We start from the raw sequence: 20023 nt of genomic DNA, 5'->3' as shown, positions 1-20023 counted from the left end.
TTGTCAATCTGTTACGTGTATGGATAAGTATCATAGCTTATATGTAGAGCGTCCGGCTACGGAAGCAGAAGTCTGAGGTTCGAATCCAGTCAAAGTCTACCATCTAGGTCAGTAAGTTACCATTTTATTGATTATGTAAAATAGGATGTCCTGAGACTATTTGCAAAAATGGTTTGCGGTTGCATGTAACTCATGGCTCAATGGTAGAGCATCGGCTTCGTAAGTCGAATGTAAAGAGATCGATCCCCATAAGAGTTCAATCATATGACTAAAGATTCCAATGATATGCAATATTACAAAAAGCAGACGCATGATACAAAATGAAAATATAAACAGTATAATCTATGTAAGTCATTACTTGGAGCAGTAATCATGAAATGGTAGCACCGCTTTGAGAAATTAGTTTGTTGATTTCAAACAATTATATTTATAAAATTATTAACATATCAGTACGAGTAACTACCTTATTCATGGCTCTTAGATGGGATTCGAACCACATATAACAGCTTGCTAGGCTGATGCTCTACCATTGAGCTACTTGTCACACTTCCATAAAGTTTAAGACTTCAACACATTAATGTGACCGTGAGCGCGAGTCAATAGAAAATCAAATCCCAATGGGGGGATATAGGGGGGCAGATGCCAGAGAGGCAAGGCGTCCGCTTCCTAACTCAAAGGTTCGTGGTTCGATTCCCAGTCAGGTGTCCGATTCCACAGGCTTCCAAACTTCCCAGGTGTCACGATTCCACGGGGCCAGTCGAGTTGGGAAACTTCGTGCGAAGCACGCGAACGGATATTTTACTAACAGTTAATCTCGTAACCAGTAACAAATTTTAATAAATAAGCTACGTTTCTCAGTACTAAGTACTTAGAAACTGATATATTTTCCAACGGACTTTAACCGTAGTGTTAAGCTCTTTCTTAGATATATTATAATGATGCACATCCATTGTAACATTCGGAAAACATATGCAAGGGGCTCCATATATTTGAACGCATATACCTTTGTTTACGTGTTGTTTCAATTGAAACAATTACATTCATCTGGTTCGTTTGGGGCTTGAACCCTATACCTTCGGCTTACAATGCCGATGCTCAACCACTGAGCCATGAACCGTTGTCTGTTATTTTGAATCTATTAAGGACAACATATTTACAGTTAGAATAATTTTTGTTGCATGGTTCAACATAAATTTAAACTAGCTCAGTCATATTCAGGATATATTCAATTATGAGATTATCTTTTGGGGATCGATCCCTATACATTCGACTTACGAAGCCGATGCTCTACCATAGTGCCATAATTTACCTAACGCTTAAAACCCTTTTTGCAAGTTTTCAAGATACCCTATTACACATTTTCAATAATAAATAAAATCACAATTATATTATATTGCTTGCTTGCAGACAATTTTATCCTTAGACGGGAGTTGAACTTCAGTCTTCTGGTACCGTAACCGGACACTATACATATGAGCTATAACAGTTAAGTTTATAGTGTTCAGACTAACAAATTATTATAGCGACCCGTCATCTATTACACATTTTCAAAATTCTGAGTAACAACAAATATATATCACATATTTATGAATAATCTGATTATATATAATTTTTGTCTTTGATTAGATTTGAACCACAGACATTTTGCACCGTTTCTGGACATTCTACAGATAAGCCGTGATATTTATACGAGTGCAAAGCACATTAACAAATGTATATCGAGATGATATAAATTTGACTATACAATATATTGTGACTCAAGGTATAAAATACGTAATTTTTATGAGACATTTACCGACGGGTTGAGCATTGAACAGGGTTTGAACTTCAGGCTTCTGATATCGTAAACGAACACTCTACAAACAAGCTATGAAACTTATACAATTTCAGATCAGAGTAACAAATGTTATAGCGAGACGATATACATTGATTATACAATAGCATTGTGCGTTGACTCAAGGCACAAAAGACAGAATTTGTAAGTAACTATGGCTGAAGGGTTGAGCATCGGCAAGCTATGCCGAATATTAGGGTTCAATACCCAAGAGTTACTGAAACTTCAAATGGTGTGTAATAGTTAATGTTTCTGGTGTAAATTGTGTAAATGTTTCAATTGTAATAAAATGTTTCGGTGATAATAAAATGTTTCAAACGGTTGTGTAAAAGTTTCTTAGTTGATAATAATCCAAAAGTTACAACAATAAAACATAAGTGGATACTTCTAATGTCAACGGAGCTAAGTCACAATATAATGGTCACGGAATGAATACCTACAATCCTTTCACACATCAAGGGGGCTTGTGACCACAAAGTTGAATATTACATTCAATAAGGCAAAAATATTGCAAAGTAAACAGTTAAGCCAGGCACATACACTTTTTTCAAATATTTATTTTCTAAAAAATTTTGTATTGGCAATTTTTCCAACAATTTATTGATTTACAATTTTTGAAGTAAATATGCCATTCAATACAAATCGATAAATCAAAAAATTGCTAGGTTATTAAGAGCTATTTTCATTAAGTTAGTCACGTTATTTGCCAAACGCATGAGACAGACTTACTGATGTGAGTCAAGATCGCTATATGAGCGAATAGGGAGAGAAATTGCTCGGGTTAGCAAGGGTAAGTGTTTGGGATCCTTAATTTCCGTGGTGCCATCATCTCTAGGCTTTGCAGCACCACTGACATGATCATATTCAACGACTTTGTTGTCTTTATCCAATTGTTTCCAACGCTCCATATTACTCTGACAGCCATCCAATAAAGGTTTCGTCTCGGGAATCAATCGGTAGAGCAAACTATAGCAAGGAATACAGATACCCGATATAAAACCGACTTGTGAATCTGGTTGCAAATGCAACTGAGTTCGATCCATCATTGGTATTGGAATGCGTCCAGCTTTTTTCTCTTCATCACCTTGTTCATAGAACTCTTCAAAGATTACCTTCACCTACGTTCCAATAGGATTGAAACGATAAACAGGTAGTTTCATAAAATAGAATTGAACGATTTCACGTCAACGTACCGTTTCAGATTGGACGTCCCACGGTTTTGAAGAGGCGCACAAATCCGATCCAGTCATGGCTATGGCTTGAACTAAAAGTCTGTGATCTTTATTTTCCCACGTGAACTGATCTTCCTCAACAATTTGCGCTAATTTGGCTCGATTGGGAAAGAAAGTAGCCAAGTCCGTCGCGAGGATGCAGTGCTTAATATTGCTCAACACCTGAAATTATTCCATAATTATTAATTTTACGTAGGTAACTGCAAATTTCAAAGAATCAAATATAGCACCTCCTTGAATTCATCGCTTTTCAGTTTGCCGAGAATATTGTTTCCGTCCTGTTGGAGAATGATGACAGTTTGATTGAAATGATGATGTTCCATAGTTGAAGTTGTGTAAATCGCAGCCAATGGCGACGCCGTGTCCAACATGAATTTGTTGTTCTTTCCACGATGGTCGAGATCATGACAGAGTGCACTGACAAACAGAGCCACAGCTTCTAGTGGTTGGAAAGTATTGGGCGCTCGTTTGAGTATTACATACATGGAATTAGCCACAGCAAAGCCATGCGTCCAGTTATGATAGGGGACACGGCGGTAATTCTTGCGAACAGTCAACATAAAGCGAATGAGTGAGTCTTGCTCAAACTGTCCCAAGCCAAACAAGTCAACAAACATGTACACGGCGTTGTGAACTTTTTCCATATCATTAATGCTGAAGGCGCTGAACCAAAATTGATCCAAGCCGATGGTATTCGATGTCACAGTCTGCTGCACAAAGGGATTATCTGACTGCCCAGCAACTCCAAACGTACTATTGTTGAGTTGTTGAATAGCACTAAATTCGCTTTCGGTGCAACAATTGTGATACGACAGCACTTCGAGTGTTACGCGGTACTTTTGCTCCGACACTCTGATCCTGTCGTACAATTTGGTATGATGCAGGGCCAATCCGCAATAAACCGCAAAAAGCTCAAATGATTCTTCATCTTCCGCTGTGAACGTCCCGTGATGCTTGTTGACCATTTGCATCACTCCGATCACCTGTCCTTGTATAAAGATGGGCATGCAAAGAATCGAAGTCGTATGATAACCAGTTTGCTGGTCAACAGCTCGATTAAATCTGCTATCTAAATAGGCGTCCGGTATGTTTAAAACCTGGTTGGAGCAAAAAATTATTATAATTTTTCGACAAATTTTAATAGTAGGGATGCACAGACTCCCATTACCTTTCCTGTGACAGCCACTTGGCCAGCAATGCCGGTGCCTAACGGAAAACGTATTTCTTTGGCTGCAGGAGGTGTCTGGCCGTCACCAACACCATCTCCCATGTCGAAAATGCGAGCATAAAGCTCATCCGATTTGTGATCCACTAGGAAAAGAGAAGCCCGATCGGCATCCACTAATTTTTGGGCAAACGTCATGACTTTGGCGATTACAGTGTCCATGCTAACCATGTCCTATAAGAAGCTTACGAAAAATGATCCACACATCTCAAAAATAGTAACTGAAAGTAACCTGAAAAATAGATTTGACTACTGTCAGAAGAAATTGATGCAAATTTCGCTGGTTGGCCAAAGCGTGGTACATATCGGCGTAGTGGAGGGCGATTCCACCCCACACCAGAAAACTGCTAACAACTTCTTCGTCATCTTGTTGGAAAGGGCCCCGTGAAGATTTATTATTGTCCACTGGTCGCCTAAATGTGTAACGTTGAATTAACTTATGCAATGGGAGAACTATAACATACGTCACCTATAGAGTTCAATCACTCCTGTAAGGGTACCGTCGTTTTGCACTACTGGCGCTCCTAAAATGTGAACTCCTCCTTCCTAATCGATAAAAACTCTTTGAAAACCCTTTCGTTCGTTTATGATTTGCTTCTTCTAACTTGAAAACAGATACTGCCGTCCTCAAATCGCGAATCGGGTCGACGAATGTCACGCACAGTGATGGTATGCCGATGTTTCGCTACATAAGAGGCGACACTATGGCGGTCTTTGTTCGGGATGGCGTAAAAATTGTCACTAGAAGAGGCAGTTTCTCTGTCGTCATCGTAACTTGTAGAAAAGTTTGGATAAATTTTTGTGTCGAAGATTCCATTATCAATATCCGTTTCAATATCGCAACTGGAAAAAAACTAGGTTAAAATGAACCCATTTTGAAAGCGTAATAAATCATTTATACCTTCTAAAGACGCGGAACATGCCAGTTTGCGGATGAACGAGATGCAGAACGAATCCATCTGCTCCGACTGATGAAGCCACGCAACAGGCCAATTCCCAAAGTATGCGGCCAGGTTGAGGCTGATTAGCTAACGAATTCATTAGCGTTTCCAACATTTGCCGCTTGTCGGCATGTAGACAAAACTGACAATCGATTACAACAAAATTCTGTTCCCCCCCCCGGAATTTATTTCTTATACCTTCCATTTGGACATGCTTATTTTTTTGCAGAGCATCTCTTCCGTTGGATTATCGATCGTTGACGGTTTAATAGCCTTTTCCCTCCACACGCGACGCATATACCAACGTTCCAGCGTGGCTGCGTCGACGTGTTCGAGTACATGATGTTCCAGAAAAGCCCTGTTGGCTTTCAGATAATTGGTCACATGTTTACTGCTCCACTGTCCATCATCCATTCTGCCTAAGGACGATATTGACGAACCATAGAAAGATAAGCCAAAAAATTAGTAAATACTGAATGTGTTTTACAACGTGACTTATCGCTACAGAAGTTACAGCAGCGGGTCAGCAAAGCTTCGTAAACAATTTGATGACTTTGAACAAAACTGATAGCTGCTCGGGGTGATCGGCTTCAAGTTTTCAAGGTGTAGGCATTTTTCTTGACTGTACACCATTAAAATTCGACTTTATTTATGATCTAGTCCAGTAGGAAACCTACGGTGTTTGTAATCCACGTTTCACTTACTGTGCTGTCCAACCACTTTGCCGATTGGGTCACTTAATTCGGTTTACGCAAGACGGATACACTATCACAAACGTGCACAATCACTCTTTAGTGTGATTGAAAAAGCCACTTCCGAGATAATCTTAGGCGTTATACAAGCTTCTCTTGGGGAGTCAGACTTCACTCTTCAAACGATTTCGTTCCATTAAGGAGTGAAAAAAAAAATCGTTGGACGGAGACAGACCGATAAACTCAACGACTTTTGTTAAAACTTCGGCTAGAAAGTTTCGTAATGAATACAACCTGTCCGAAGGCAAATGGGCGAGTGTTTCGAGACCAGTTGATGACGTCAATAAGAAGGGGAATTCTCTTGTCGTTTTCTCACGCATCACTGGTCAATACAAAAATCAACTAATCTCCCTCTCGAGAATTTGTAAATTAACGTCTAAATGGACTTGCAATCGTGCGGGTATGGCTTACTGTTGATATCGCTCAGTTCAACAGCTACTAGGTGCATACGTTTCTTATCAACGACCGCCCATTTTTTTTCTATCCATAAAAATGCGTCCAGGCCATTAGTAGTTGTAACTGCGTACTGACGTTAATTAGATTTCATTGAATAAAAATAGGTAAACGAAGACCTGAAGCTGCTGCCATCGCAGCCACCGCTGGATTGTGATACGAATATCGATGGGGTGCACGGACGGCCGGAATGAGAAGTTCTAGTGGTTGTTGTTGCTGATGGAGTGCAAACGAACGTGGGGCTGAAGGCGACGAAGAAGAAGTTGAAACTGTAAAAGTCCATAACAAAAACGAGAAAAGGCGATGTAATATGAGAATATCAAGATTAACGCCGTGGGACTATGAACCGTATCAAATGATTGATTACGTTGGTAGATGGGGATCCTTGATTGGCTGGTATGCTGACACCCTGCGTGATATGTAGATCGTGCCGAAGAAAAGTTATTAGGCCGGTGCTGATGAGTAATCCCCATCGTCAGATTAGTTGGATGATGGCTGATGGCAGGCGACTTTCTAACCGACGGGCTAGGGCTTCTTCTCCGATTAGCGTAATTAGATGGATTATTACACACGCGACCTCCTGTATCAGTTGGATGCCATCCCGGATTCAACGTGTTTGCTCCTGCTTCTCCAATAGCCGGACAAGGACGTTGTTGTGTTTTGGTCGTATTGCCATCAGTTACAGGCATGCGAGCAGCCGAATGATTTCGTGAGCCTAAATTGAATGGAGACAAGGAGAAACCATTATTATTGATTAATCGATCGAACTAAAATTGGAAGATGATTTGTCTACTACATTACCGCTATGTTGGACAGGAGGTAAACGAATAGTCAAGTCGGCGGTTAATGGAGTACTGTTCTCCTGGCCGGAATTGCAAGAAGCCATCGAAGAGGAAAATATTCGAACCTGAAAAAAAAAAAAAAACAAATAACAAACAATTAAGGTAGGCATGAATATGACTGGCATGTTTCGAATAATTTAGTTTGTTAAATAAAATAGAATTTTAGGTATTCTAAATTCCAATTTCACTCCATATCGAATAGCAAGGATAAAAAATCACTTGGACATCAACTGTTGAATGATCAAGAAGATGATGTGCATGTTCATTTTCAGAGCTACCGATGCTATCATTTTGTGTAAAAGACATTTGATAACTGGCCACTGACACAATAGACTACACACTTGTTCGCAAAGACACAACCAACATCAAACACTTGTCAGTGAAGACTGGTTTAAATGAATACCTACCGCAGGACAGTGTACGAAACCGGATCAGCCTCTTCCAGTAGGTCGTTACCTGTTCCGCTCTTCTTTTTAAAGGCCTCAACAGTCCAAGGGTTACCGTGGGTTACGGGATTGGCCAGAAAAAAACATGCGCTTTGGGGCCTCGACGAACTCTTCCATGCCATCGTTTTTTTTGTACACACTCGATTCAGGAGGAAAAATTGGTCAGCGAGACAGGTCATTTTACAAACACGTGTTCGGTCTCAGTATAGCACTCCAATCCATGGCTAACGAGGGCATCATAAAGAAAAATGAAGGGCAAAAAAGGCAATTTTAGTTTGAATTTGTTCACAACAAAAGTCACCATCTTTCAATAGCAGAAGACTCACTGCACGTACGGCGAGGCCTTACATATTAATGTGTGCCAGTCTAACGATAACGTCATCAAAACTTTTTTTTTTTTTTCGTACGCCATACCTACAGGCTTGTTGGTTTCCTTGTTATTTATGGACCCATACTATTACCGAATGGACTGCACGAAGAAAACAGGTGAATTGATACCAGTACTTGGTTCTCGTGTTGTCCGTATGATGGAAGAGTGCATGGCGTTCCTCTTTTTTTTTTTTTTTCAATACAGGTTTTCACTTCCTCGCCATGGCAACAATAACAAAACCTGTGGCGAACTATTTCACATTATCTAGTTGGATGAAAAATAAAACCATTTCTTGGGATCAGGGCCGTGATGGTTTCGAATAACGTCTGCATCATCGTAAATGGTGGCCCAAAAAATATGGTGTAGGAAATCGAGCACAACCACCACGTGTGTGTGACTATTTTCTCTCAATCACAGCGTGTGTCCAACAACGGATTTCTAAATTTAGAACAAAATAGCCTACAGGGCTTTTTAAATGTGTGGTTTGTTTCGTTCTGCTTCTTTGTCTTCTTTTTTTTATTACATATATTTTCTAGCTCTTTGTATTTGTAACAGGTTGTTTTCTAATTCAACGCGCCCGACGTTCCCAGCCCCATAAACCTCCACGTCTTTTAAAAATAGCCAAATGTTCTTTCATGGCAGGGCTGATTTAGTCGGTTAAAGACCCTGGAAATACTCTCGACGTCATGCAGTAGGCGACAAAGCTATTTCTAGCATTTTCCTCTTTTATCGGAAGGTAAAGAAAGATACGTGTCATCCCGTTGTTTCACCATCGTACTACAGGACTCTGTCTGACTGTCTGAGGGATAATATTCCATGTCGACACATTCAAGGCTGCCACGGCTCGGGCCTGTCTTTTTATTACTGACACGTAATACCACGTCACACTATGCACCGTTGGCTTGCACACAAGTCGACCGCCACGTTTATATATAGGGCCCCCCCTATCGGATATCATCATGGCCGGGCACCCAGAGTGGCGTGCCTGATTCCGTGCTTTGCCCTCCTTCTCCACTATGGCCATTTCGAATAGAATGTCTCTCGTCCTTGGCATCTGTTTCATGAGTCATGAAAAACATTCTTTTATCGGTCCATCCAGCAGAGTAACACGAGTATAAAGTCGTTTGTTCTTTTCTTGTTAGTGTTTTAGTTATCATTTTTTTTTTTCGCTAACTAGCCACCCAGGCAGCGCGTAACCGAATAAAATGAAGAAAAAAAAAAAAGAAAAATGGCAAAGAAATAGGTTTTGACAAATGGTGGTTATTTGTGACCATGCTGTTGTCACCCCGTTTATGTTTAGCGACGAAAAAAATTCAGCCGCCATTGCATTTCTTTCCTTTCTTTTTTGTCAATTTGCAACATGAAACGAAAAATATGGGAATAAAGGCAGGATGATGGAAGAAAAAGAATGAAAAATCTTTTGAAAAGTTGGATGATTTTTAAAAACAAAAAATAAATCAGAGTTGATAGCAACAGAAAAAATGGAGGATTTTCCAGGGGGGGGTCAAAATCTTTAACATTTAGAGACGGAAAAACATAATCAGAGCAGTATATAGGCGCATGAATAATTAAATAAGAGAAAAATAGCCGTGATTTTGTTGTTGTTGTTGTCCTTTGAGTGGAGAAAAAAAAATGATTGATAAAAGAAGACGAAAAAAAAAAAAGGAACGAGGGGTTTGGTTTATTACATTACGGCAATTAGTCAACACTGTAAAATCAGAGATGTCCATTCTTTTTCTTTTTCTTGCCTGCGTGTGAAAATCTCGGTCCGTTACCGACCTGGCCCAATAAACAGTTTTCATCACCATAATAATAATTATTGTTATTATTTACAAGCACAAATTAAAAAAAAACACATGCTAATTGTTTTTCCTTTTTTTTTGACATGTTTTTTTTTTGCACGTCTATTATTTCCATTCATAACGCGGCGCATTTGTTTTGTTTTTGTCGAAGTTCCTTTTTACTTTAGTTTCTCATTTTTGTTTTTGAAGTTTGTGGGAGGAAATTGAGGGTAAGCTGCGTGTGTGTCTGTGGTGTGACGTAAAAAAAAAATGTTTCAATGAAAATTCAATAAAGAGTGTCGTGCAATTAGTTTTGGGTTCGTGGTGGAATGAGTCGAAGAAAAAGACATTGCAACGTCTTTCTTCAACTATGTTAATGTCTTCTTCTGATATCTGTTAAACGGAAAATAAAAGCAAAAGATGACAAATGATTTTTTTTGTTTTTGCTTTCCCAGTTGTTTGTGTTATTTCCGGAGTTCTCGTTTGTCTTATTTATTAGGTTATTTTCTTCTCTCTATCTCAAATGATTTTCTTTTGCCAAATATCTATAAAAGAATCCATTTCTTTTTCACTTTGTTGTTTATACGTATATCGGTATACGATAAATATTTTGAAAAAAAATGATGTCCTTTTCTTTCTTTTTTTTTTCTCGAGAGCAAGAAGAGAAGTATTTCTTTGTCAATCAAACTGTCATTTTTAAAGAGGAAAAAAAAAATTTAAATTGAGATAGAGATAGAAAGATTAAGGGGGAAGAGGGGGGGGGAGCGAATCATTTGCATATCATAAATGATGGAAATTCACACACACTAACACACACAGCAGCTGTTTGAAAAAAAAAAAAATAATAATAATAAACCAATTGTCAATTAGAGAATTGGTTAGGAGTTCGCATGATGACCGATAGGTGAATAAACGGGGAAATTAAAGAGGAAAAGAAAAACTAGCAGATGGAGCGGAATCGGCGTTTAAACATTATTGTTGGAGCTGAGCTGGGTAACAAACAAACAAACAAAAAAAAAAGACATTATTTTTTTTTCCGGCCGGTTTTCTTTCGAATTCCTCATTGTCTAAATATCAGCGTGAGTGGATCTTTTTCGGGTGGGTCACATTCACAGCAATGAGGGAGTCGCGGCGCACACACACACACACACACGTGTTTTACAAATGGATTAAATGATGACAAGAGAGAGAAAGAGAAAAGATGGGAGGAAAAGATATGAACAAGACCCAAAGGTTTGGAGGAGGAAACAAACAAAAAAAAAAAAAATGTTGATAATTGGAAAGAAGAGTGGGGGGCAGCAGCACGAGACGCACGATGGTTGACGTGAAGGGGGGGGGGAGAGGGAGGACTTTTCAGAAGAGAATTTTGTATATCGTGTTGCTTCTTCTCCTCGAAATTCCGGCGCTCTTCTTGTAGGTTATCGTAGGTACGTCACACTCAAAAAAAAACAAAAAAAAAAACACACACACGCACAGTTATCGATTGTAGCTTGAAGCCGATGTCGTAAAGGATGACGAGGAGAAAAACATTGGGGGGGGTGGCCGCGCAATCATTTAAAAAAAAAAAAAAAAAGAGGCATCATCACAGACCTGGTTCGTCGGTATTGAACAACCAACAACGTCACACACACACACACACGACACACGCGCAAATTTATCTTCACACCACTCTCACCACTTTCTTCTTCCCTTTTTTTTCTTCTTCTTCTTTAGAACACGTACAGGACACTGGCATCAATTTCTTTGTCTTCATTTCTTCTTCGATTTCTTTGAGTTACGTACTTTACAAATGTCCTCACTCTCACTCACACATAAACGAAAAATTACAATTCGCAAACTGCAATCCTCGACATTCACTTGTTTGTTTGTTTTTCTTCTGGTGGGGGGGGGGGTCTTCTCCTATTTTCTTTTTCTTTTCTTTTTTTTTTTTTTTTTTTTTGAAAAAAATGATCACGGTAGAGGAGAAGAAAGGAAGTAGAGGTTCGAGAGAGTAGGTTGCTGCTTTTTTTTTTTCATATTTGTTGTTGTTGTTGTTGTCCCTTGTAAATTTATTTTAGGACGAACTGGATGCGTTCATTCCCGAACTGACAAAGGCTCCCGTAAACAGGCCCGACGGTTGACTTTGGTGCTGTTGCTGTTGCTGAAGGTGGTGCTGTTGCTGTTGCTGCAGCTGCTGCTGCACTTGAGCTGACTGGCGCCCATGCTTTGAGACGGGCGGCTGCAGGTACTCGTGACGAGCCAGCGACAGCACGTCGTCTCGGTCCTCTTTACGGTACGCCAAACACCGCCGGATAAAGTTCTAACAAAACAAAGAGACACAGAGGTTTAAATGCCTTTCATTCAACAGTCAGAAGATCAAGTTGGCATCGTTGAAAACTATTTACTTTGGCTTCGGAACTAACAGCTGGTTTGGTAGGAAACTGCACCTCAGTTGCTTTGAGTATGGTGTTCTCCTCCAAAATGGTGGCCTGCGATTGATTGTGTCCAAAAGGCTTTTTACCTTTTTTTTTTTGTTAGCACAAAGAGAGAAAAGGATATTTAATTTTGATTGAACCAACAAATCAATTGAAAATCAATTTCTTGGTATACCATAAAGACACTGATAGAAAATGACGCCGACACTCCAGACGTCGACTTTGGAAGAGATTTTCGGCGGTGTCTTGCCGACGACGAAGCATTCCGGTGGCAGGTACCAGTAGGTTCCGGCGCCTTGCGACGTCAGATCCATACCGTGCTCCGGATTGTAGTTATCCTCGTCCATGATCTTGGAGAGGCCGAAATCGGTAATCTTGATGTCACCGCAGATGCTGCCGTTGCTGAGCAGGATGTTGCCCGGCTTCAGGTCGTAATGGATGACTGGGGGTTTGATCTCGTTCAGGTATTTCAAAGCCGAAACAACCTGCGTAATGATCGACCTACAACGCAAAGAGAATAAGAATAAGAATAAGAAAAACAAAAACAAATTACATCCCCGAAAACGTTTCGTTGTATAATAATTATTTTACCTGGCTTCCCGTTCGCCGATAATCTTGTGCTGTTTCAGGTAGAAATCCAGATCGTGGCCGTCGCAATACTCGAGGACGGTACAAAACGAGTTGGCGTCAATCTCGAAGACATCAAACAACCGCACAACTCTCGGATGGTCCAACTGCTTGTGAATATTGTACTCCCGCAGAGCGTGCTTGATGTAGTTGGCCTTCTTGTCATCCTTCCAGTCTTTATTCAACTGATGGACCTTACACGCCACGTACCGTTGCTCCTGCTCGATAGGGAGAGAAAAAAAAAATTCAATTTCAATATTCTAATTGCTTTTTCGTGATTTCATTTCCTACCTTGAGGTCGAAGGCTTTGTGAACCTCACTGAAACCGCCCTTGCCGAGCAGCATCAAAAGCAGGTACCGGTCGTTGAGGACGGGGTGATTGTTGAAGCGACTCTGGTCCTCGTTGTGAATCCGCTTCAGTTCACGAATGTGCAGGTTACGTTCCCGTTCCAGCTTTTCCATCTCGAGCTGCAGGTCGCCATCCTCTTTCTTCAAAGCGTTTTGCTTCAACTTGAGGATCTCTTCGGCTTCGTAGTACTCCTGGATGTTGAATTCCCGGTTCAAGTCGTTGGCCTTCAGCGTGCTCTCCGTGCCGTTGAGCAGGTTGTTGGCACTGGACGAATCGCGGCTCGACGAGTTGCTCGAGCCGCCGCTGGCGGCGGCCGTCCGCTTGCGGGTCGTGCCCGTCGGCGTTTCCGAAGTCGTAGGTTTCCGCTTGCAGAGGAGTTTGCGCTGCCTGTCGATTTCCTCGCGCAGCGTTCCCAACTCTTCCTGGCGTTTAGCCAGCTCCTGAAAAGCGTAGCCGTCGGTCCAGTTCTCCTGGAAGGTGGCGCCCACTCTTTGCGTCACAAACTGTCCGAGTCGGAGCCGGTTCTGCATGCAACGCGCCCGGGCCTCCTTCTTCTCAATGGTAGACTTTTCAATCAACAACCTCTTGACAACGTCGATGCACTTTTGAATGGAAGCCTTTTGTTGGTCCACCACTTTCTGCTGGGCAGATACTTTGGCAGACAACTCCTCGTTCGATCGCACTAATTCGTCTATCCTATTCTCTTTGAGTTCCAGCTCGTTTTGCTGTTGAGTCTTGCTCACTTCTGCTCAATCAAATTTAATTCATTGATTTAAAACAAATCGAATTTTTTTTCAATAATAAATAATCAAAAAAACAAAAACAAAAAACAAACGTAACGTACCGGTAACGATGGAAGGTGGACCGGGACCGGCCCCTCCACCTGCCACCGCTGCGACGACAGCGGCAACGCTGGAAATTGCGGCAGCGGCGACACCACCTCTCCGTCTCGTCGTGCTTCCGGCCGGACTGTTGTTGCTGTTGCTGACACTGTTGTTGCCGTCCAGGCCGGCAGAGGTGGCCGATCCCGACACTATGGCACCCGTAGACGAGGCCGTCACGCCCCCGCCCACTTTCTTGTGGTGGGTCGAAGGTGCTGGATTCCTGGGCGGTTGCATTAGCCCAGCGTCGGATCCTCCGGCAGGCGTCGACGCTGCCGGAACACCTCCGGAAGCAGCGATCGGCTGATTGGACCCACTAGACGCCTGGGCACCTGTGGCTGACACTGACTGGGCCGCCGGAGACTGTTGTAACCCAGAACCGAATCCTCCGGGCGTGCCGTTTCCAGTTACCATGCCCGAATTGTTGACTGGAATGCCACCTGATGGACGGTAATAGAATTGCATTAAGGAAATGTCCACCAATCCGAACAAAAAACTGCACAAAAACATGAAAATGAAATGAAAAAAAAAATAAAAATAAAATAAAATAAATAAAAAAGGCTATCAAATAAGGAGAGCTAAGCAACGGGGGTTAGGGGTGTAGGTGTAGGTGGTGGTGTAGTAAAAGCGAAAGAAACGCACCAGACGGTGCTGCATGATTCATGTTCGAATTTGGGTAACTGGAGGCCGCCGTGGACGGTGGTGCCGATGAGGCCGTTATGGTAGCCGTCGTCGTGATGGCGGTGGCAGCACCTTGCGGAGACGGGCAAAGATTGGGCACGCCGAGGAAGGATTGGTGCTGGCTCTGCATCGGTTGCTGCTGCTGCAGTTGGTGAACTGGTGATGGGGATTTGGTCCCGCTCTGTCGGCCTGGGCTGCTCGGTGGGTGACCTTTGAAATATTCGCTGATTTTCTTATTGTCTCCACGTGATTGTTTGCCTAAGTCATTCCAAATGTTTTCAATCGTAACAAACGAAAAAAAAAAAAAAAAAAAAAAAAAAAAGAAAAGAAAAAGAAGAAAGGACGAAGCGAAGAAACAAAATAGGAAAAAAAAAAAAAAAAATAAAAGCCAAGAAACGGGCAGGGTAGAATAAGGCTAGGGGTTTTTTTTGGGATGTATATGAAGCCCAAATACCAAAAAATGAAACGAAACGTCAAAGAAAAAAAAAAAGAAAATGTAAGAAATTACCGAGAGGTGCCACCGAATCATCGGCATTTTTCCGTCTTCTCTTGCGCTCGGTGGGCGTCGTCGGTGCGGCAGCCTGGGCCGATCCGGCGCTGGCCGCTGCCGCGTTCGAGTTAGGAATCCTTTGCTGCGGCCCGCCACTGTTGTTGCCCCCACCGCTTCCGCCGCAACGTTCGGGAGTGCGCAGCTCTTCGTTCGTGTTGTTGTCGGTGAGTCGCATGAGCTCGCGGTCCGACGAACCCGTACTCAGATTCGAGTCTTGATTGTGCTGCTGCTGCTGCTGCTGCTGGTGTTGTTGTTGTTGTTGCAAGTGTTGGTGTTGCAACGTCGTCGTTGCACTCGTCGGCTGTATGCCACCCAGGTTGTACTGCGTCGGCTGATTCGGGTTCGAATAACCGCTACTGCCCGAACTGCCCGAACCTCCCGAACCTAATTTTTTTTCGTGATACAAAGTAATCAGAGAGAAAAAAAACAAAAAAAAACATTAGATTGATGTCGTTTGGGTTAATCTCGTTATATCACGGCTGCTCTCATGTCCAACACGATATTCACACGCACAACAAAAAGTCTGACCAACTGGATTCAGCAAGAAAGGGGGTTTCGTACGATTACGAGAGAGAAAGAAAAAGATAAACCGGTTTCCGCAAAATAGATCGGACATGATACCTCCCCCCCCTCTCCCCCAAACATCTACCGAACTGGATTCAAAACGGAAGGGGGGAGTCCGTGCTCACCATGGTTGTTGGCCGAGGGGTTCGTATAGGTAGCCGTGAATTGGGGAGTTGCGAGATGTTGTTGTTGTTGTGTTGGTGGTGGTGGCGGTGGTGCGTTGGCGTTGAGGAGACTGGACGGACTAGGCTGTTGGAGCGAGTGCTGTACTAGTTGGTTGGTTGTCGCCGTTGTCATGACGTGACAAGCCGTTGGTGGCCCAGCAGAGTGGGATCCAGCCATGGCAGCAGCCGCATGCTGCTGAAGCTGCTGATGTTGCAGTGTGGCGCCACTCCCGCCAGCCGGATTCGACGTCGATCGCATGCCGAGGAAGCGGGCCTCCAGCAGCTCTTGCTTGCGCGGATCTAACGTCTGGAAATTGTCCACCCGAGGACCTGCAAATATGAAACAATTTTGTAGAACCACACACTCTCGAAATTCAAATCAAATGTCTCACGATCTCCCCCCCCCCCCCACTAATTTCTAATTTTTTTTTTTTTTACAGAGATTTAACGTTGTGTGTCTCAATGTTCTTCCTAGCTGTGAATCTTGATCTTACTAACTGTACTAAGACTTGCTTCAGCACTGACTTCTTTTTATTTTTATTTTTTTTTTTTTGGCAGATTGGGGCGGGAGAGGGGGGGCTGGGTGTTCTATTCATCCCGATGACGCCGGTCCAGTGTGAAAGAAAGGGCTAAGGGGATGGTGGGTGAGCGGGAGGTCACGACGTCAAAAGCTGATGCTCGTTCTATATATGCGTGTGTGTGTGTGTGTGTGTGTGGAATACAACAAAGTACACACTACTAGACATCTACGCCTCTCACTTTTCTTCTCGCCTAGCAGCGGTGGTGGCCGGGGCCCTTTCGGAAAGACGGGGGGGGGGGGCACAGATTGCCTGTTCTATCGATCGTTTTGTGTCTTTCTCATTCTCTGCTTCTTACTCTTCTCTCTCATTCCGTCTTTCTCCTTGATCGTCTAACAGTCGACGACGCCCAATCAGGGACATTTCAGGGGAATGGAAAAAGAAGAAGAAAGAAAAGACGAAGAAGAAGTGAAGGAGAGAGAAAGGAAAAAAAAAAGAAAGAGAACAGCCCGCGAGGGCAAAAGAAAAAGATAAGCAAAAAAAAAAAAAAATATTATAATAAAAAAAAAAAAAAAAGAGAGAAAGAATTAACGAGTCCCCAACGAAAAAGCTTCAGGACACACGGACTCGATTATTGGTGGGTGCCCGCTAAGTTGCCGGATGCAACTCCTGGAGCGCGGCTAGGTCGGAGGTGGAAGCTGTCTACTAGTCTATACACCCACCACCACCACCACCAACACATACATACTACTATCACCAATACCTAAAAATGTTGTGTTCTTCGTGGCTCTTGACAAGCGGGGAGAGAAAAAAATAGAATCGAGGCTATGCCTGTCGGTGACAAGAGGGGACTGCCCTGGGTGATTATGCACACACGCTTCTAAATGTAATGCAAATGCCAGAAGTGAAAGAATGGCTGTGTGCTGGTGGGATGCGATCCAAAAAGAAGAAGTCCGAAAGGTGTAACACAGCAAAAGGCAAAAGAGCAAACAAAACGTAACGAAGGAATAAACCGGTAGAGAGCGGGCGATGTGTGTGCGGGTGGGTCGGACGGACGGTTTGGAGAAAAGAGAGTGCGAGAAACTCCGGCAGAAAAAAAAAAAAACTGGTCGCCGGAGGAGACAAGTCGGCTGTCTATGTTCATAAGGCAATCCAACGGACTTTTAGTACAGTAGTACTGTTTAGTATGGTACAGTAAAAGAAGTGTTGTGTGTCTAGTCCAGAGAGGCCCATCGCGGATCAATAACAGACTGGGCGACCAGTACGTACACACACACACACACACACATACTAGTACTTTGTCTCCCCCTCCTCCCCCCCCCTCTCAGCTAGTCTCTTAGCTATTTCCTTGACTGAACATATCACACACACACACACACCGATACGTATATACCTTTTCCCTTTATAAGTCTTTTGCTTTTGCTTCTGCGGCTGCAGCAGCTTACTATAGTACACAGTACTGTTACACACACTCTCTCTATCTCTCATTCCACTCTTCTTCCCTCCTTTCCTTTTACACACACTGGCACTCCGTCACCACATTCTTTCTCTCCTTTCCTTTCTATTCGCCTCGTTCCTGCCTCTCTCCCGTCTTTTCTCTCTCCCTTTTTAAGATCTATTGAGATGCACGGAAGTATTGGGGAGGCGGCCCTAAAACCCAATGTTCGCGTTAAAAAAAAAAAAAAAAAAAAAAGAAAAAAAAATCGATACCAATGCTGGTCATTTTTTTTTTCTCCCTCCCCTCCTATCGTCGGTTTTCTCTTATGGCAACGGTCGGACAAACGTATGACGTCTGGAGGGTGGTGATAGGGAAGAGGGGGATATAGGAAGGACAGGGCCTGATGTGTGTGTAGACACACTTGATGGCAACCTTGACTGGCATGTAAGAGAAGCAATGGCTGCAGATTACTTACTTTTCCCAAACTAGCTCACTCATCAAAAATACTCAACAAATATGCTGACTATCTTCCTCCCCATTCAATATCAAATGTCGAATAAGAATCCTGGGCACGACAGGTTTTCTTAACCTGGCTCTCTCTCAAAATGCAGAAATCACTGGGAACGGTTTCTACAAAAGCTTCAGGATGCTGCACGATCACATCTGTAATCCCTGTTCTGAGCAAGCGAGCTTGTGGTTCATGACAAGCTGATGGTGGATGCATCGTCATCTGCCTAAACAATAGTTTCTAGGCTTGTGACAGCTGAGACAGGTTAAACAACAAAACGCACACCACAAATTAGCAAAGTGTTACTCACCAGACATTATGAGATGTGAACAGCTATGCAAAGACGCAGAATGGTGCATGAAGGGCAGAATGGGTTGGCAAGTTCATCTCATCGACACTGAAAATAGAGAAACAATCATTAGTCATCTGTTAATAGAATGGAACACACACCCATGAAGAATGGAAAATGCACTGGTTGCAAATTTTTAACATGGCAGCTGATGAATGAATGAAAGGTTTGAGTGTTTCAAATTAGGACCACAAATTATTAAGTTTCCATTCCAACAATTTGTGCCAACATATTGCTGTCTATCAATAAAAAGAGGATTAAAAAAACAAGAGAGAAAACGCCGAAGAGAAAAAGCAGTTAATGAAATCAGCCATTTTCTAACTTTTTGTTTCTTTACCAGGACAGAGAGAGATTGACGAGATATGGCTGTCGGTATGTTGCATTGGTTGCTGCTGCACAACCATGGCCGCGGATTATAGAGGCTCCTCAGTTCTTCCCTCCTTCTCGTCTCAGTTAACGCGACAAACTGTGAGCTTGTTCAGGCCACGACAGTTCACGTTGATTGACGGATGGGTTAGCAAAAGTAATGCAACTCGAATTGAAGTAAAATGTTGAAAGAACAACTGAAGGTAGTGCTGCAACAATTCGCAGCGACCCAAAACACACTGCTTCTCTCAATCTCTCGCTGTCGTTAAATAATGGAAAAATAAGGAATGCATGTTTGTCTAACGGGCTTCGTTGAAATAAACACGAATACTAACAGCACACTACCTCCCTTTCTACAAAACTCACTTGCACAAAACTTTTTTCAGAGAGGTCAAAACTCAAAATGGCCGACGATCCGACTATTTGTCCTCAAACTCATCAACAAAATGACAATCATGCACCGCATATGCTGCTTCCCCTCGCGCGAGGCTCGGCTTTGCAAAGTGTAATCCCAAGGGCGGACGAATAGTAGATTCTGATCGGAATATATACCGTATTGGTACGACTGCTACCACCACAGGACACCAGAGAACCAAGAAGAATCCCCGTTTCCGGAATCAATATGGTCGAACGTCTTTGCTCTTTCTCTTGTGTTTCTTTTCTGATCCTCTCTGATAACTTCTCCTCCCAACTTGTTTTAAATGGTTGGGTTTGCTGTGAGTGGAATCGAGTTCGTCA

At 42.6% G+C, this 20023-nt stretch overlaps 2 protein-coding genes across 11 annotated transcripts; both read right to left on the bottom strand.

The window, feature by feature from the left end:
* Positions 1-2489: 2489 nt before the first annotated feature.
* On the bottom strand, positions 2490-8193 carry LOC130689422 (probable 3',5'-cyclic phosphodiesterase pde-5). Of its 2 annotated transcripts, XM_059495956.1 has the most exons (14): positions 8140-8193; positions 7687-7949; positions 7239-7344; positions 6805-7152; positions 6557-6706; positions 5431-5651; positions 5193-5374; positions 4897-5134; positions 4761-4837; positions 4524-4704; positions 4235-4465; positions 3297-4163; positions 3028-3228; positions 2490-2952 (listed from the first exon to the last, which is right to left on the bottom strand). In XM_059495956.1, exons 3-14 carry the CDS (start codon positions 7321-7323, stop codon positions 2560-2562), a joined length of 3174 nt encoding a protein of 1057 aa, XP_059351939.1. In that variant the 5' UTR covers positions 7324-7344; positions 7687-7949; positions 8140-8193; the 3' UTR covers positions 2490-2559. The 2 variants fall into 2 exon arrangements, with proteins under 2 accessions (XP_059351939.1, XP_057368355.1); XM_057512372.2 differs by lacking the exons at positions 7687-7949; positions 8140-8193 and adding an exon at positions 7499-7643.
* A 1142-nt stretch (positions 8194-9335) lies between these two features.
* Positions 9336-19973, bottom strand: LOC130689420 (serine/threonine-protein kinase tousled-like 2). Of its 9 annotated transcripts, none has more exons than XM_057512366.1 (11): positions 19838-19973; positions 18881-18967; positions 16068-16436; positions 15337-15762; positions 14790-15086; positions 14111-14587; positions 13209-14014; positions 12882-13135; positions 12466-12791; positions 12261-12376; positions 9336-12175 (listed from the first exon to the last, which is right to left on the bottom strand). In XM_057512366.1, exons 2-11 carry the CDS (start codon positions 18927-18929, stop codon positions 11930-11932), a joined length of 3366 nt encoding a protein of 1121 aa, XP_057368349.1. In that variant the 5' UTR covers positions 18930-18967; positions 19838-19973; the 3' UTR covers positions 9336-11929. The 9 variants fall into 9 exon arrangements, with proteins under 9 accessions (XP_057368349.1, XP_057368348.1, XP_057368351.1 ...); XM_057512365.2 differs by having other exon boundaries at positions 19257-19844; XM_057512368.2 differs by having other exon boundaries at positions 13209-14011; positions 19257-19844.
* Positions 19974-20023: the final 50 nt, after the last annotated feature.

This window comes from Daphnia carinata, chromosome 6 (assembly GCF_022539665.2).
Source record: "Daphnia carinata strain CSIRO-1 chromosome 6, CSIRO_AGI_Dcar_HiC_V3, whole genome shotgun sequence".
In the NCBI taxonomy this organism is placed as follows: Eukaryota; Metazoa; Arthropoda; class Branchiopoda; order Diplostraca; family Daphniidae; genus Daphnia; species Daphnia carinata.
The sequence above is the reverse complement of the archived record's forward strand: the minus strand, read 5'-3'. Positions and strand labels throughout refer to the sequence as shown.

Bases quoted from the DNA above. Each gene is read 5' to 3' on its own strand.
- LOC130689420 (XM_057512366.1), bottom strand. From the start codon at position 18,929: ATGCACCATTCTGCGTCTTTGCATAGCTGTTCACATCTCATAATGTCT. The intron at 15,087-15,336 runs GTAATTTCTTAC...GGAATGACTTAG, and splicing joins TGATTCGGTGGCACCTCTCG to GCAAACAATCACGTGGAGAC. The intron at 12,377-12,465 runs GTATACCAAGAA...AAAAAAAAAAAG, and splicing joins TTTCTATCAGTGTCTTTATG to GTAAAAAGCCTTTTGGACAC.
- LOC130689422 (XM_057512372.2), bottom strand. From the start codon at position 7,585: ATGTCTTTTACACAAAATGATAGCATCGGTAGCTCTGAAAATGAACAT. The intron at 7,345-7,498 runs GTGATTTTTTAT...TTTTTTTTTCAG, and splicing joins ATTCAACAGTTGATGTCCAA to GTTCGAATATTTTCCTCTTC. The intron at 4,838-4,896 runs GTTAGAAGAAGC...TTTATCGATTAG, and splicing joins ACGGCAGTATCTGTTTTCAA to GAAGGAGGAGTTCACATTTT.